This window comes from Raphanus sativus, chromosome 6, assembly GCF_000801105.2.
Source record: "Raphanus sativus cultivar WK10039 chromosome 6, ASM80110v3, whole genome shotgun sequence".
Classification (NCBI taxonomy): Eukaryota; Viridiplantae; Streptophyta; class Magnoliopsida; order Brassicales; family Brassicaceae; genus Raphanus; species Raphanus sativus.
This window is the reverse complement of record NC_079516.1, coordinates 34,766,953-34,780,956: the sequence shown is the minus strand read 5'-3', so window position 1 is coordinate 34,780,956 and position 14,004 is coordinate 34,766,953. Positions and strand designations below refer to the sequence as shown.

At 37.7% G+C, this 14,004-nt stretch overlaps 3 protein-coding genes and 1 long non-coding RNA gene across 4 annotated transcripts; 3 read left to right on the top strand and 1 right to left on the bottom strand.

Annotated features, from left to right (window-relative positions):
* The first annotated feature begins 753 nt into the window (after nucleotides 1–753).
* On the top strand, nucleotides 754–5,849 carry LOC108812536 (phosphatidylinositol-3-phosphatase SAC1). Its single transcript, XM_018584819.2, has 16 exons — nucleotides 754–1,010; nucleotides 1,116–1,320; nucleotides 1,401–1,566; nucleotides 1,653–1,875; nucleotides 1,953–2,029; nucleotides 2,249–2,436; nucleotides 2,542–2,639; nucleotides 2,721–2,854; nucleotides 2,928–3,062; nucleotides 3,209–3,602; nucleotides 3,702–3,823; nucleotides 4,081–4,191; nucleotides 4,382–4,594; nucleotides 4,806–4,991; nucleotides 5,131–5,242; nucleotides 5,337–5,849. The coding sequence occupies exons 1-16, from the start codon at nucleotides 882–884 to the stop codon at nucleotides 5,592–5,594; spliced, it is 2,751 nt and encodes a 916-aa protein (XP_018440321.1). The 5' UTR covers nucleotides 754–881; the 3' UTR covers nucleotides 5,595–5,849.
* Nucleotides 5,850–5,989: 140 nt separating this feature from the next.
* Nucleotides 5,990–7,608, top strand: LOC108812537 (uncharacterized). The gene is given in 4 exon segments (XM_056988701.1): nucleotides 5,990–6,741; nucleotides 6,744–7,120; nucleotides 7,122–7,175; nucleotides 7,273–7,608. Coding segments are annotated over 4 exon segments (1,080 nt in total). The 5' UTR covers nucleotides 5,990–6,359; the 3' UTR covers nucleotides 7,540–7,608.
* Nucleotides 7,609–7,747: 139 nt separating this feature from the next.
* Nucleotides 7,748–8,436, bottom strand: LOC108810772 (agamous-like MADS-box protein AGL80). The gene has a single exon (XM_018582858.2). It carries the CDS (start codon nucleotides 8,365–8,367, stop codon nucleotides 7,879–7,881), a length of 489 nt encoding a protein of 162 aa, XP_018438360.1. The 5' UTR covers nucleotides 8,368–8,436; the 3' UTR covers nucleotides 7,748–7,878.
* A 2,991-nt stretch (nucleotides 8,437–11,427) lies between these two features.
* On the top strand, nucleotides 11,428–13,116 carry LOC130495915 (uncharacterized). The gene is made up of 3 exons (XR_008934904.1): nucleotides 11,428–11,536; nucleotides 11,693–12,117; nucleotides 12,261–13,116. It is a non-coding gene; the product is annotated as an uncharacterized LOC130495915 (long non-coding RNA).
* The last annotated feature ends 888 nt before the right edge of the window (nucleotides 13,117–14,004 follow it).

Here is a 14,004-nt window from a genome sequence, read left to right as displayed (position 1 = left end):
GAGTAAGATTCCTCTGTTTTCTTCTTGCAAGCTTCTAGCTTCTTCTTACAATTTCCATTTTTTTAAAAAAACAAAACAAAACAAATCGAACACTAACTTTTAATAGAATCCTCATCGCAAGCGAAATGGAGAGCTTTTGAGTGGTCCAAGCTTTGTGATACTATGATGAATCTGTTCTTGGAGTTCAGTAAGTTGATCAAATCTCAGATCTTTTTAGGTCATCTACACTCGCCACAAGTCCTATGTTTAACCCCAAAATCACACTCTGCAACCCACACAACATCATAATCACAAAAGAGATTCTTCAAATTTTAATTGAATCAGCCTCCTCACTCACCAGTAACTTGAATTTCAGCGATTCAATTCCTTTGCTATCTCCCGATGTCTTCGGTTCGCGAAAGGAGACCTCCCGACAGTTGATTTCACGACGAGGCTTCTCTTTTCAGGCGTAGTGAAGATTAAATGAGACGATCTCGGAGTGGCGATGAGCACTAGATCTCGTCGGACGTTAGTATCGTCGATTCTCGTCGTCGGAATCGTCAATTCTCGTCGTCGGAGTCGCAAAGAAGAATAGAGATAGATGATGAGAATATGTTTGATTTAATAAATGAGAGATAGGGGTAGGATAGTACTTTGTCTTATAAAATTTTAATGGTAAAATTAATTAGTGTACTTTTGAAAAGTGATATCATGAAAATAATATTAGTAGCAATTTCCCAACAAATAAACACTCTCTTTTGATAAAAGGAACAAATACACAATCTCAAAAACGTTGAAACTACGGAAAGGCCCCCCTCCTCGTGGCGCGAGTCGGAAACTTCCCAAGCAATCGTTCTCCGATCGCAAACGATCGGGACTGTTCCCGGAGAGATTAATCCCCCATGGCGAAATCGGAACACTCAAGGACTTCTAGCTTTTCGTCTTTCGCTAAGATTCAACCGTCCGACGATGCCGACGCCGATCCCGATTCCTACGCACTCGAGAAATTCAAGCTCTACGAGACCAGAGCGGTAAGCTTTACCGATTCACAAATCGAAATTAGGCTATGCGATGCCTAGGTAGATTGAATTGCAGTAACGTTGAATCTCTTGCCTGTCTTCTTATTGTTGTTGTAGAGGTTTTATTTACTCGGGAGTGATAGGAATAAAAGGTTCTTCAGAGTGCTAAAGATTGACCGTTCAGAGCAATCGGAGCTTCACATAAGCGAAGATCCAGTAGTGTATTCCCCTCAGGAAATCAAGAGTCTCCTTCAGCGTATTGCTGAAGGCAATCGTTCCACTGGAGGATTGGCTTTTGTGGCTAAAGTCTATGGGATTGCTGGTTTGTTTCTTCGTGAATCAAACCGTTTGTATCTTTGCGTTTTGTTTTATACTTGGGTTAAACTTTTACCCTTTTTGTAGGTTGTGCTAAGTTTATGGAGTCTTACTACTTAGTTTTGGTGACAAAACGGCGACAAATTGGATGCATATGTGGGCATGCGATATATGCTATCGATGAAACTCAAATGATCACTGTTCCACATGCAAGTATCCAATCTGATGTTGCTAATTCGAAAACTGAACTAAGGTCTCTTCCTTGGAGTTTTTGATTTCCCTGTAAAGTTGATGCTCGATTACTAATCAAAATTTCTTTGTATTTTCCTCTATCTGCAGGTACAAGAAGCTTCTGTCAAGTGTAGATCTGACAAAAGATTTCTTCTACAGTTACACGTATCCTATCATGCAAAGTTTGCAAAAGAACGTTTTGTCATCTGGTGAAGAAGGGGTGCCCTATGATAACATATTTGTATGGAATGCGTATCTGACACAGCCTATTCGATCAAGGTGTAACAATTCTATTTGGACTCTGGCATTAGTTCATGGGAATTTTAAGCAGGTACTTGTTTACTGTTGTGTCTTTACCACCAGTAGACTCAAAGTAACTCTTACTATTTATTGGTTTGTCTCATTCAGATAAAGCTATCGATATATGGAAGAGACTTCAGTGTTACTCTAGTATCCAGACGTTCTCGACATTTTGCAGGCACACGGTAAGATTCATTCTAGTCAGGCCTTTCATGGATAAGGAATTCATAGTCCGTATCGATTATCTAACACCCTTTCAGAGTTATGCCTGATATCTTTTGTGATTTTATTTAGGGTGAACATAGTATTTAGTCGTGTGAACTCTTCTAGACTAGTTTGGATGCTTGTCTATCTTGTTTTATGTGAAATGTATAGCTTTCCATTCTATAAATTTGTCTACGCAGTTACTTGAAAAGGGGAGTGAATGATCGTGGAAGGGTTGCGAATGATGTTGAAACGGAACAACTTGTTTTTGATGAAGAAGCTGGATCACGCAAGGGAAAAATGACCTCAGTAGTGCAGATGCGAGGATCAATTCCACTCTTTTGGTCGCAAGAGGCCTCCAGATTTAGCCCTAAACCTGATATTTTCTGTAAGAAACTAATATAAGAGGCGCCTGTTATCTCAATTAGACCATTTTAACGTGTGTGGTTATTGATCTACTTACTATTTTTTTTCTGTTTTATTTTTGCCTCAGTACAGAGGTATGATCCTACATACGAGTCAACTAAAATACATTTTGAAGACCTGGTGAGCCGATATGGGAATCCGATCATTGTGCTCAACTTAATCAAGGTTAGCTTTTTCTTTTTTTGGCCACAGTACAGATGGTTATGCCCTTTGTACTTGCTCACGTAGTTCAGTGGAAATATTCAGACGGTTGAGAAAAGACCTCGGGAAATGGTGCTAAGGCGGGAGTTTGCCAATGCAGTGGGTTATCTAAACTCAATTTTACACGAAGAAAATCATCTCAAATTTATCCACTGGGATTTCCACAAATTCGCAAAGAGGTAAAATGTTGTGAATTTGTTTTCCTGCCTATTAACTTGAACTCACTATTGCTTTGTATTTTCGATTTTAAAGCAAGTCGGCGAATGTATTGGCTGTTTTGGGTGCTGTAGCAAGCGAAGCCCTTGATCTGACTGGATTTTACTTCAGTGGCAAGCCTAAAATTGTTAAGAAAAAAACTAGCCAACGTAGTCATGCTAGCACTGGAAGGTATTTTTGGGATGATATGTCATCTAATGTTTAGTCATAAATTTTATTTGTTTTTGTTATTTGCTACATATAGTTTAGTTCTAAACAGTAAACTCTGGAGCCGTATTAGTTACCTCTATATGGTTTAATGGAGAAATATACTGCAGGGAAGCATCTGCATCTCTTCGTGATCTAAGAGCTTACTCTTTGGAACTTTCAAGAGGTGAAAGTTCGAATGATATACTTAGTGCTCTTGCTAACCGAGAGAAAGAGATGAAGCTAAGCCAACAAAAAGAAGAAGACAATGGGACTGATATATCAGCTCCTCGTTACCAAAGTGGTGTTCTGCGTACCAACTGTATTGACTGCCTGGATCGAACAAACGTAGCACAGTATGCATATGGTTTGGCCGCTTTAGGCCGTCAACTACATGCATTGGGTCTGAGTGATACATCTAAGATCGACCCCGACAGTAGCATAGCTGCTGCACTTATGGATATGTACCAGAGCATGGGTGATGCCCTTGCACACCAATATGGCGGTTCAGCTGCTCATAACACTGTAATAACACCACTTATTACCTTTAACCAGTTGTATTCCTTTTTGACAAAGCAAAACTTGCAATACTTATTATTCTTTAACTTGGTTGATGGATTATAGGTTTTCCCAGAAAGGCAGGGGAAATGGAAGGCCACGACACAGTCGAGAGAGTATCTCAACTCTATTAAACGATACTACAGCAATACCTACACAGATGGCGAAAAGCAAGACGCCATAAACTTGTAATATACTTCTTTTCAAAAAGTTACTTCAGTTTCTTGCTAAGTTCTTGATATGTCTAGTTTGCCAGTGATGTAGCAGTAGAATGAGGGCTTTTGAATAGGTTCTTGAATTCTTCCATCATTGATGTGCATCACTGATAATAAATATCAACTACTAAGATATTTAATCCTCTAAAAGAATAGTTGGCTAGAAACTCTTTATTTTTATTTTCTATCGAGTCTAAAGTCCTAGTAGCTAATGACTTTATTTCGAGCAGATTCTTGGGCTACTTTCAACCTCAGGAAGGGAAACCTGCGCTTTGGGAGCTGGATTCTGATTATTATCTTCATGTGTCAGGGGTTGGAGATGATATTTTCCCAGGAAGGAGGTAAGGTTTATCGTTAGTAAACCTAGTGCTTGTCAGATTATGGGTTTACTCTTCATTAGTTGCAAATAACATATGGAGACGTGCCTGAAACTGTACGTCAAGTTTAATGGACTTATGAACCAGTTCAGAAAATACCAAAGATGTTAAATTAAATTTCCCGAGATAGAGCATAACCTCTGGTGTATTGCAGGGTCCAGTCCATTGCGAAACCCATGAGTGGTATCGGAGTCGATCTTGCACCAGTGCCAGCTTTCAGAGAAGACCTCTCACGGAAAAAGCTAACGTCATTTGACAAATTGATCGAGCAGACATGCAGTTCAATAAAGAACGTGAGGCTTTGCAGCGAGACAGGCCAAAGGCCAGGTGGCAGCACTGGAAGCACTGGTGTGGCTCCTGATGCAGCGTAATGATCCTCATTTTGAAAATTTTAATCATCTTATTAGCCCTTCGACTGGAATTTTTGGAATTGATTGAATCTTGCTTCTTTACGTTTAATAGGACTTCTATCCGCATAAGAAAGTAGAAAGATGGTTTCTAGTTTAGAAATTTTAGTTCAAACCAAACCATGACTTAATCGAATGTTAGCTTTATATATATGACTTTCTTATCTTCAGTGAGATTCAGCTCAAGAGCCCCAATTGGCTGTTTGGTTCAAGAAAGCCCGAAGAGAGTGGCTCTGCCACAAGACCTGGTGCAGACGATAGTGAGAAAGGAGTGGCCTCGAGTGAGAGAGTCCACGATTTCTGCAACTTAGACTGGCTTTCTGAGCCTAACGATCATCAAGAAGATGTCTTCCAGAAGTAATGATTTCCTTTTCGTTTCCTCTCCTCCGAAATCTAAAGTTCCTTCAGAATAAATATTGGTCCCACCACAACTTGGCATTTTCAAAATCCAGATATTGTATACTAGTTGCATCAAGTCAGTTGTTTCTTTGTACAGGTACCTGTCGATCACATCAACCAGCGAAGCCAATGGTTGGTATGGTGGTACTCTCCTCGGTGACCAAGATGAAAACAGCGAAATTTACCGACATTATGCCCAGTTCTGTCAGGTTCGGATTCTCTATCTTTGCTTTGCTGATATGGAACCACATATTAATAGATATCTTTGAAATTCCATTTCCTTATGATGCGATTAAAAAACAGTGTCCAGCTATGGAACCGTTTGACAACAACGATCACGAGTTAGAACAAAACTATGCGGAAGTTCTTCGCATGAACACAGTCGATGTAATGGACAACATTGGAGAAGAAGGAACGGAGATGGAGAAAGCTTTGAATGAATACGCTCAGATCGGTACCAATCTCGGGATCATTCCAACACAATGCAAATACTTCGCTGGAGATCCTTGTTGGTTATCCAGATGGCTCGTCGGAGATGATAAGATCCCAAAGGTCATTTAATCACAAAACCAACCATTATGCCCCCAAGAACATAACGAGACTCCTCTTTTGCTTTACATAAATCTCTTGTGAGCATTTGTGAAAAATAATTGGCTTATATCACTACTAAATATAGCATAGTACTGGGGTAAAATAGAGTATACATACTCAACCACAGAGGCAAAACTAGTTTCCGTGGCTTCCCTCCACAAGTTTCTACACCTGTGTTCTTTTGTTACACACACTAGTACAAACATAATGATGTTTTAATGTGCTTACGGTAGTATATCTGACTTAGCAGGCAATCTCTTGAAGAAATTGGCAGGTACTGACTACTGAAGGCATTCTACTCCTGAACTGCGGATGGCGCAGCGTGAACAGCGCGAGCAGGATTGCAATCACTTGCAACGAACGGTGTGACATATATGAAAACGGTCCATATCAGTGAGAAGATGTATAAAACAGTTGCTCTCAGGTCTGTCAAGTCCATCGTATATATTGGGTCTACATGAGAAAACCAGGCCCATCGTTTAGCTTATTCTCATTCTTCCCTCATCACGCACCATTCCTCAACGAACAAATAGTGCTGAATGCTGCTGATGTTGGAGTCTTACGTTTCCTCGTAGGAAAGGATACGATAGGAAGTCGACACGTTACATGCACGTGTCGACACGTGTTATTTTAACAGCTCGAAGGTTTGTTAACGTGGATGGGCATATAGCCTGTAGGATAATACGAAGACTAGCCAGTATCAACTATCAAACGAACGAGCGACACGAAGTTAAAATGACAAAACTATTGGTTTTGTTGAGTCTTGTCTTGAGTGCGTTATTGACGGTGGGCCAATGCACAGAGTCAAAAAGTGAAGTCATCGTGAAAGAAGGCCACCGTGTTGTTGCGGTGGAGTACGACGCAGTCGGCAAAACCAACACTAGAGTCTTGATTACACCGCGGGAAAGAGGACAAGAGGAGACAAGAGATGAAAGAGAAGTGTTTAGTAATATGAAAAAGAAAGTGACAGAAACGGCGTCGTCTCTTCCGGTTATCGTCCAAGTAGAGGAGGAGAGTGAACTCCAAGAGCTCATATGCGATGCGACCAGTAAGTATAAACACAAGGTGGCGAGTGTGATCCAACTGCGCACGATACGAAGGAGACGGTTGCACGTGACGTGAAAGAAACTCTGGCCCATGAGCCCCAGTATACTGAACACAAGGCTAAGATGAGTAAGAGCCAAAACGTTTTTGAGAAGGCAAAGTTGGCGGTTACGGCGTCGCTGAACGTCACAAAGATAGGGAGCGTGGTGAGTGTGATCGGGATCGCGGCGGCGTATGGGATGTGCGTGTGGGTGACGATCGTGTCGAAGTACTTGTTGACTTCGGTGCTTGGGAGGCATCGGTTGGTTGTGGCGCAGAGCAAGGTGCATTCCGTGTACTTCAAGGCAATCTTCGTAGGGATTCTGGTTGGGTTGCTAGGACACGTCATCAGCCGACGCCGGAAGGTTCTTACCGATGCGGTGGAGATGTGGCAGGCCGTTAACCTCTTGTCCCTCGATATTCATGGTGGAAGCTAATGCGTCATTTGTTGAGCCACGAGCCATCAAGGTTTATGAAAGGCTAAAAAAGTATACTTTTATTTATAAATGTAAATCATATTTCAAGTTACGCAGTGTAATATTGATTTCCGTGTTGTGCTCAATAGGCAATGATTGAGCGGATAAAAGTGGAAAAAGAAGAAGGAAGAGGGCTTGACATCTTAGAGTCACATTCCTGTGAAGGAGAGTCTCTAACCTGTGGTAAGAAGGTTATAGACAAGATGGATGAGGATGCGGTGAACCGTAGACTGAAGAAGCTAAACGAAAGGTTAAGAAGGCTAAATGCGTACTCGTCGCGACTAAATTTACTAAATCTAATGTCTCTCACTTGGCACTTTGTGTATCTCAGCCATCGACTCAGCCTCACTTATTGAGGGGTTGAGCCACCGATACTGTAGTTGTTTTTGTATTTGATTGTTTTTATGTTTGTGTTACATACATGATTCCACATTATTGATTGAGTGAAAAAAATGTAAGATAAAAATACAAATAAATGAAGCAAAAAGGGAGAAAATCTTCCTAAATATTAACCAAATTTGGTCTTGTCCATTCAATCTAAGCCCGATTGATATATACCAAGAAGGCCAAAAAGATTCATATCATTCTCATAAAGACCTTTAAAACAAATCATACAACACATGAATCTTAAAACATCTTTTTTTTTATTTGCAAACAATTAAAAATACATGAAAAGATATGAAACTTTTGAAAGCCTAGTCTTTCTTGACCAAGGCCGTTCTTGATTCTAAAGCTTCAATCCTCTGTCTGATTACATTGATCCTCTTTTCAACCACATCGGCTGCTTTGATCAGATCCTCCGAATAATCAGCATCATCTAGATCACTAAACGCAGCAATCATCCCAAGTTCCATCGCACGGCTATGCATCTGCTCTTTCTCCAACTTCTTCTCCGCGTCTTGGATCATCCTGGTCATGAGATCCTTCTGGTCCATCATGTATTTGGTCTGCTTCTCCTTGGGGAGTGCGCTAAACCGGTTTAGAAGAACACGTACCTCTCTACGGTTTGGCCAAACCTCAGGGCCATCCTTGTAATCACTGTAGATGATGGCGCAAGCGCGTAAGCCACAAAGAATGGTTAGTTCATTGATCTTCTTCAGTATGCCTTCTTTGCGTTTTCTGAACGTGACTCGGCGAGTGGACTTGTCAGAAATCAACTCGTGTGTAACTTTTCTTCTTCCCATGGTGATGAAAAAATGAGAAGGAGGTGAAGGTTTGTGCGTGTTTTAGGGACCAGATGGGTACATTGTTATATAAAGTTTCTAACTTTGATATTATGGGTCGGTCTAGTCCACAAAGAGTTACAACAAATTATAGAAAGGTTTTAAAAGAAAAAATACATTTAAAGGTTTAAGGTAAAATAGCTATAAAATCTTTCTAAATAAAGAAGATTTCAATCCAAAGATACTTTCTCATTTTATTATATGTCTGTTTGTTGCTTGGTCTAGAGAGAATCTGCAGGATAGGAAAGGTTATATTTGCCCCATAAATGTTGACTATATGAAAAAGTTGAACATTTTTAAATAGTTAAACCAAGTAGAAGTACATATGATGTGTTGTAGAATCGTATATACATATTACATATGTATATACAAGTAGTCAAGTACTACTATTATTAGATCAGCAAAAAATGATATGTAAGTCAAAAATTAAATTGGTAATAAAATTCTAATATACTCCAATAAATAAAAAATCCAACTTAAAAGATAGTGCAAGAGACTCTTAATTATTTACGAAGGTACCGTATACATACATTTATAAACGTATAAATTTGTTTATTAACTTTGTGATTGCATATTTTAACATAACTTTTTACATGAGATAGTATCATTAGGGGTGTCAATTTGGGTTGGTTTGGTCCCGCTAAACCCGTAAATATTTGAATCCAGCCCGGTCCGGCTCGGAAATATTTTGGTCTAAAATTCAAAATCGGCCCGGCCTTTATAGGGATATAGAGTTTTTCGAGTTTTTTGAGTTTTTCAAAAAATAATTCATAATACATATGAATTTTCACAAAAACAGTTTTAACTTTTTGTTTTAAAATATAAAGTGAGTTTGAACTTTTTTTTAATCAAAATATTTTTTTTTGCTGTATGCTTTAAAAATATATTATAAACTAACCAAATTTAATAAGATTTAGATAATCAAATATAAATTTAAACTAACGTTTCACCCTTTTTTTTTTTGGTCAACTAAGATTTAAACTAACGTTTCACCCTTTATATGTTGAAAAAACTATGTTAACAAAGAAGAAGTTACATTTGCAAAATTTAAAATATAAAATTTATAATGATCAAACAACAAAGTGCGTTTAAAACTTTTATATTTTTACTAGATTTTGGATTAAAATATTAAATAATATGTTAATACTAATAAATGTTTTGATTGCAAGAATAATCATATTTAAAATAAAATATAAAGTTTTGGGTTTTCTAGCCAGCTCCAACCCAAACGGGTTTAAGCCAAAATATCCAAAGCCCAAATAAGCTTTAGCCCAAAAATCCGATTTTTTGGGCTTATAAATAAGTCCAAGCCCCGTAATTTTTAGCGTCAAGCAGATTCAGGATGCGGGGTTCGATCCTAATTGACATGTCTAAGTATCATAAAGATCACTTTAACATTATCATTTACTCTATTGGTAGCTATACATAACTAAATATGTGTGTAACTGGCAAAATATATATTTTTATAATTAGTATATATATTATATATATATATATATATATATATATATATATAAACAAATCCAAACTTTCTTAATATGGTAAGACATATATGTGGTGGCAAACAATATTAAATTATCTTACAATACTAAAAGTCGGTTATGCTCAAATTCTAGACTATCCTCGTCGTCCTAAAAAAATCTACCAATAAGAGATTTCTAAACTGACACGTCATACATTTCTTTAATAACACAATTTATCTAGGCCTACTCATGTGGCCTGTTAATATTTTGTTGTTGCCCATCAACCCAATTCTCCTTATTCGATGTAGTTTTTTTTTGATCAAATCAAACTTGCATTAATCTTAAATAAGTTTACACTCCAATAAAGGAGGATACAAAGAGGCTATTGCCAGCCAAACAAACAACAACAACAAGATAAATGATAGAATGGCGATACAAATCACAAGAAGAAACCATATGAAATCGTATCACAACGTCATAAGCTTCGTCGAAGACCGCATCTAGTGTAACCCGTAGGACCACACACACTGCACCATACGCATAGAGCATTCGAAGGGAAGAAGATCCTTGCAATACCAACGAAGCTTGTTCATCCAATTCACTCCATATCGGAGGAAATATTAGGAAAGGAGACTGATTCAAACCAGGGACAAGCGCGAGATCATAACCCGCCATATCAATATTCATCGGGATAAAGGTGACGATGAGTTTCTCTTCTACCTGCCACAAAGAGATACACGAACACAACACCAACATCCAGAATGGAGCCCGTAAGAGAACTGCAGACGATCGCACCAAGGCGATATAAAAGCTACTAGAGGTCGCAAAGATAGAACCAAATGAGACTAAGTCCAATGGTATATCACCAAATAAATCATGAACTTCAATTCCAACATCACCCATACAGATAGCTGTCTAAGCCATTCTACAGTAGTAGAATAAGTGGATAAAAAGCTAAGATGAGTATGAAGGACCTTACAAGGAGTAGTAGTAGGGAGGTCGAAACAAGGATTGATTGAAGGCCAGTCGACACACCCAAACAGAGACCTGTATATCACAGGAGAATGGAGCCCATAGGCAAAGGAAGTGTCATCACACTCTAATAGATACATATATACCACATGAGAATGGAGCTCGTAAACGTGAGAGTTGTCGCTAGCAGACACCAAGAGACCACCATCACCAACATTCCTTGTCGCCCTCCAGGATGGAAGCTTCAGAGTTGAGATATGGGTAAGATCTAGAGGAGATGGTATGAAAAGGAGAAGAACAGTGACGACTCCAAACACCACGTCGGCCAACAAGACAACACCACATCTTGTGGCTTCAAAGAACACAAAGGAGACAAGCGTTCTCTAAAACTCGGAATCTGGAAATTCAATTTCCAAATCTGGCCAGCAGTGGTAGTCGATGTAGTTTATTCTCTTACACTTCTCCATTGTTGTTGCCTATTGATTTCTGCAAATCCCAGTTTCTTTGGAGTTATAACGATTCACTCTCAATCATTCAATCTTTTCTTTATTCATATCTTAATGACTGATGTTATCCTTTCAACTCCCATTGTTTCTCCTCTTATATAAACCATTTTGAAAAAGCTTACATTACATTGATTCTTCAATCATGTAACAATTCTTCAGGAAGTGGAGATATTGATTCTCTCACCAAAAGTATAGATTCTTTTCCTATGTCCCACGATTACTTAACACCTATTGCAACAGTTTTTTTAACTACCGAATAGTTTGATCTGTTTCTGAAAAGATAATCCAGTTCATCCTCTTTTGAATGTTCCATAACATAATGTGGGGCTTCAAATGTCTGAGCAGAATCAGAATGAAAAGCCTTCCTCTGATTTAGAGTAAGTTCCTGGATACGTACTTTGTTTCTTGATGTTCTATATTAGTTTGGTTTCTAAGACTTTTTATCTAGGTTTTGATGAACCACATGATATATTTATGAACTTATTGTCTTACTGGTGACTGAGAATCGGTGTCAGTCCTTAGTTGTTTATATTTGCTTGATATGCATGATGGATCCTATTCTAGAGGTCCAGTTGGAATCCGGGGAGATGAGTGAATCGAACTATTACGTCAAACCGGCTTTCAAGTTTGAATAGGTCTGTCTACTTTTGGATTATTTTGGTTTAGGACTTATGAGCTCAAAGAAACCATGGAGCCATCTAACGAAAGCGAAAAAGAAGGCAAGCTCTGTTGAACTCAAGTTGTCTTCCTAGAGGAGGACCTTCTTACTGGTTAGTTAATCTCATCTTCCATCCCAATTAAATTAGTGAAGCTACACTTGCAACAATAATTAATGTGCACTTCTAATTAGGATAGCAACTTTCTTCATGTTATAGTCTTGATTGTAACTTAATCCTTGATCTCACACTAACAGTAACTATACCGTGGGAGCTGGTGGTTCCTCATTCAATGGTTTATCTCTTACTGATTTCTTGGATAAATTTATGGAGAAGAAACCAACGCAAAACACTTGGCATAGTGGCTCCCAAATCAAACGTTCCAAGGAGGATTGCTACCTTAACGGTGTCCTTATTTTCACACGTACCATTGGGGGCTGTGAACTGGAGACTGCTTACTCTTTTCACTGCCTCCTCTTCACCTCTGATTTCAGACCAGAGATTCAACATATTATATTAACAAATGATGTTGAGTTCTTGATTTTGGCATGTGATGGTACGTGGGATGTGTTTTCAAGCCAGAATTCAGTGAGTAACGTAAAGCAAGAACTGAGCAGGCCGCAAGGGAGAATATTCACTCGGGTTGCACAGTACAAGCCTCTCATGTTTACTAAAGCCTTACTTTTCATAAAAAAGTTACAGAAGGAGCTACATCTCATGTGAATTTTGGTGACGAGGTACAAATCTTACTGTTCATAAACAAACAACCTGAAAGGCAGTACAAGCCAAGGAAAATTCTCCAAAATTTTCTGGTAAGCAGAAGAAACATCTATTCTGGTTAAAAAAAAAAAAAAAAACATCTATTCTGGTTGCAGGAGATCGTATGTGAGTATTAGTGTTGTGCTAACTCCCCACAAACTTCTGCAAATGTATCACCTCACGGGTATGTTCCAGTCCATGGTTCATTATCAAAACCTCATACGCATGAGACAGGAAACATTATAGCAACTTCCAATAATGCAGCTGAACTGAGAAAAAAAATGTTGAATGTCGGGGGATAAAATGGTTAGTTTATTGTTTTATAATCCAAAAGGCTCCTGTTCCATTGAACAAGTTCAAAATTTATATTGTTTTATATTCCAAATGGCTCTGTTCATTTTTCTAGAATATGTAATGAAAGGAAATATAAAAGCATCTTCTACGAATCAAAACAACCAGTGATACATTAACACGGAAATAATGCATATTGGTCAAAGAAGTGTATGAATTCTGCCACTAGCTAAAATTTGGCAAAAAAAATTATACATGAAACTCAAGCCTATTCTGATGGTCTTTTTTTTTTTTTTGCATTTACCTATTCTAATAATTTATTTGCAGATTTATTCCAACCCAAGCATCTTTGAGAAGAATATGAAACTACTATCAGTCTATCATCATAGTTTTAGTTTTAGTAAAGATTTTTTGACTTTATACATGTGTCAGTAAAATTAAATAAATGACATAATCCTTTCAATAATTACATTATATCTCAAATTGAAAAAAATAGAAAGAGATAACTAAACATATAAAAATAATACAAGTATTAAGAAAAACGGGGTATAACAATGGTAGACCCCTATATAAAAAATGGTAGACCCCTATATCATTTGAATTTAGAAAATGACAACACAAATAAGAAAATGAAGAATTTAAACTGTCAAGGCTTTTGTAATTTTACCAAAAAGATTTTTTAGTTTTATCAAAATCTCAAAAGTGTGTACACTATTAACATATTTCTATTTTCGATATATCCTTCAAAATATTGGTTAAATTATTTAAACATGAAGATGATTTGTTAATTATTAGTTATGTAATTAAAAATGTAGAAAGGGAAAATAATTAATCAATATGCAACATTAAAAATATATCTTTAGAGTAATAATTGGAAACTAAATATAAAACTTCATCTAACAGAAAAACCTTTCAAAAATGTTTTGTCAAAATAAAGTTAGAATCAATATT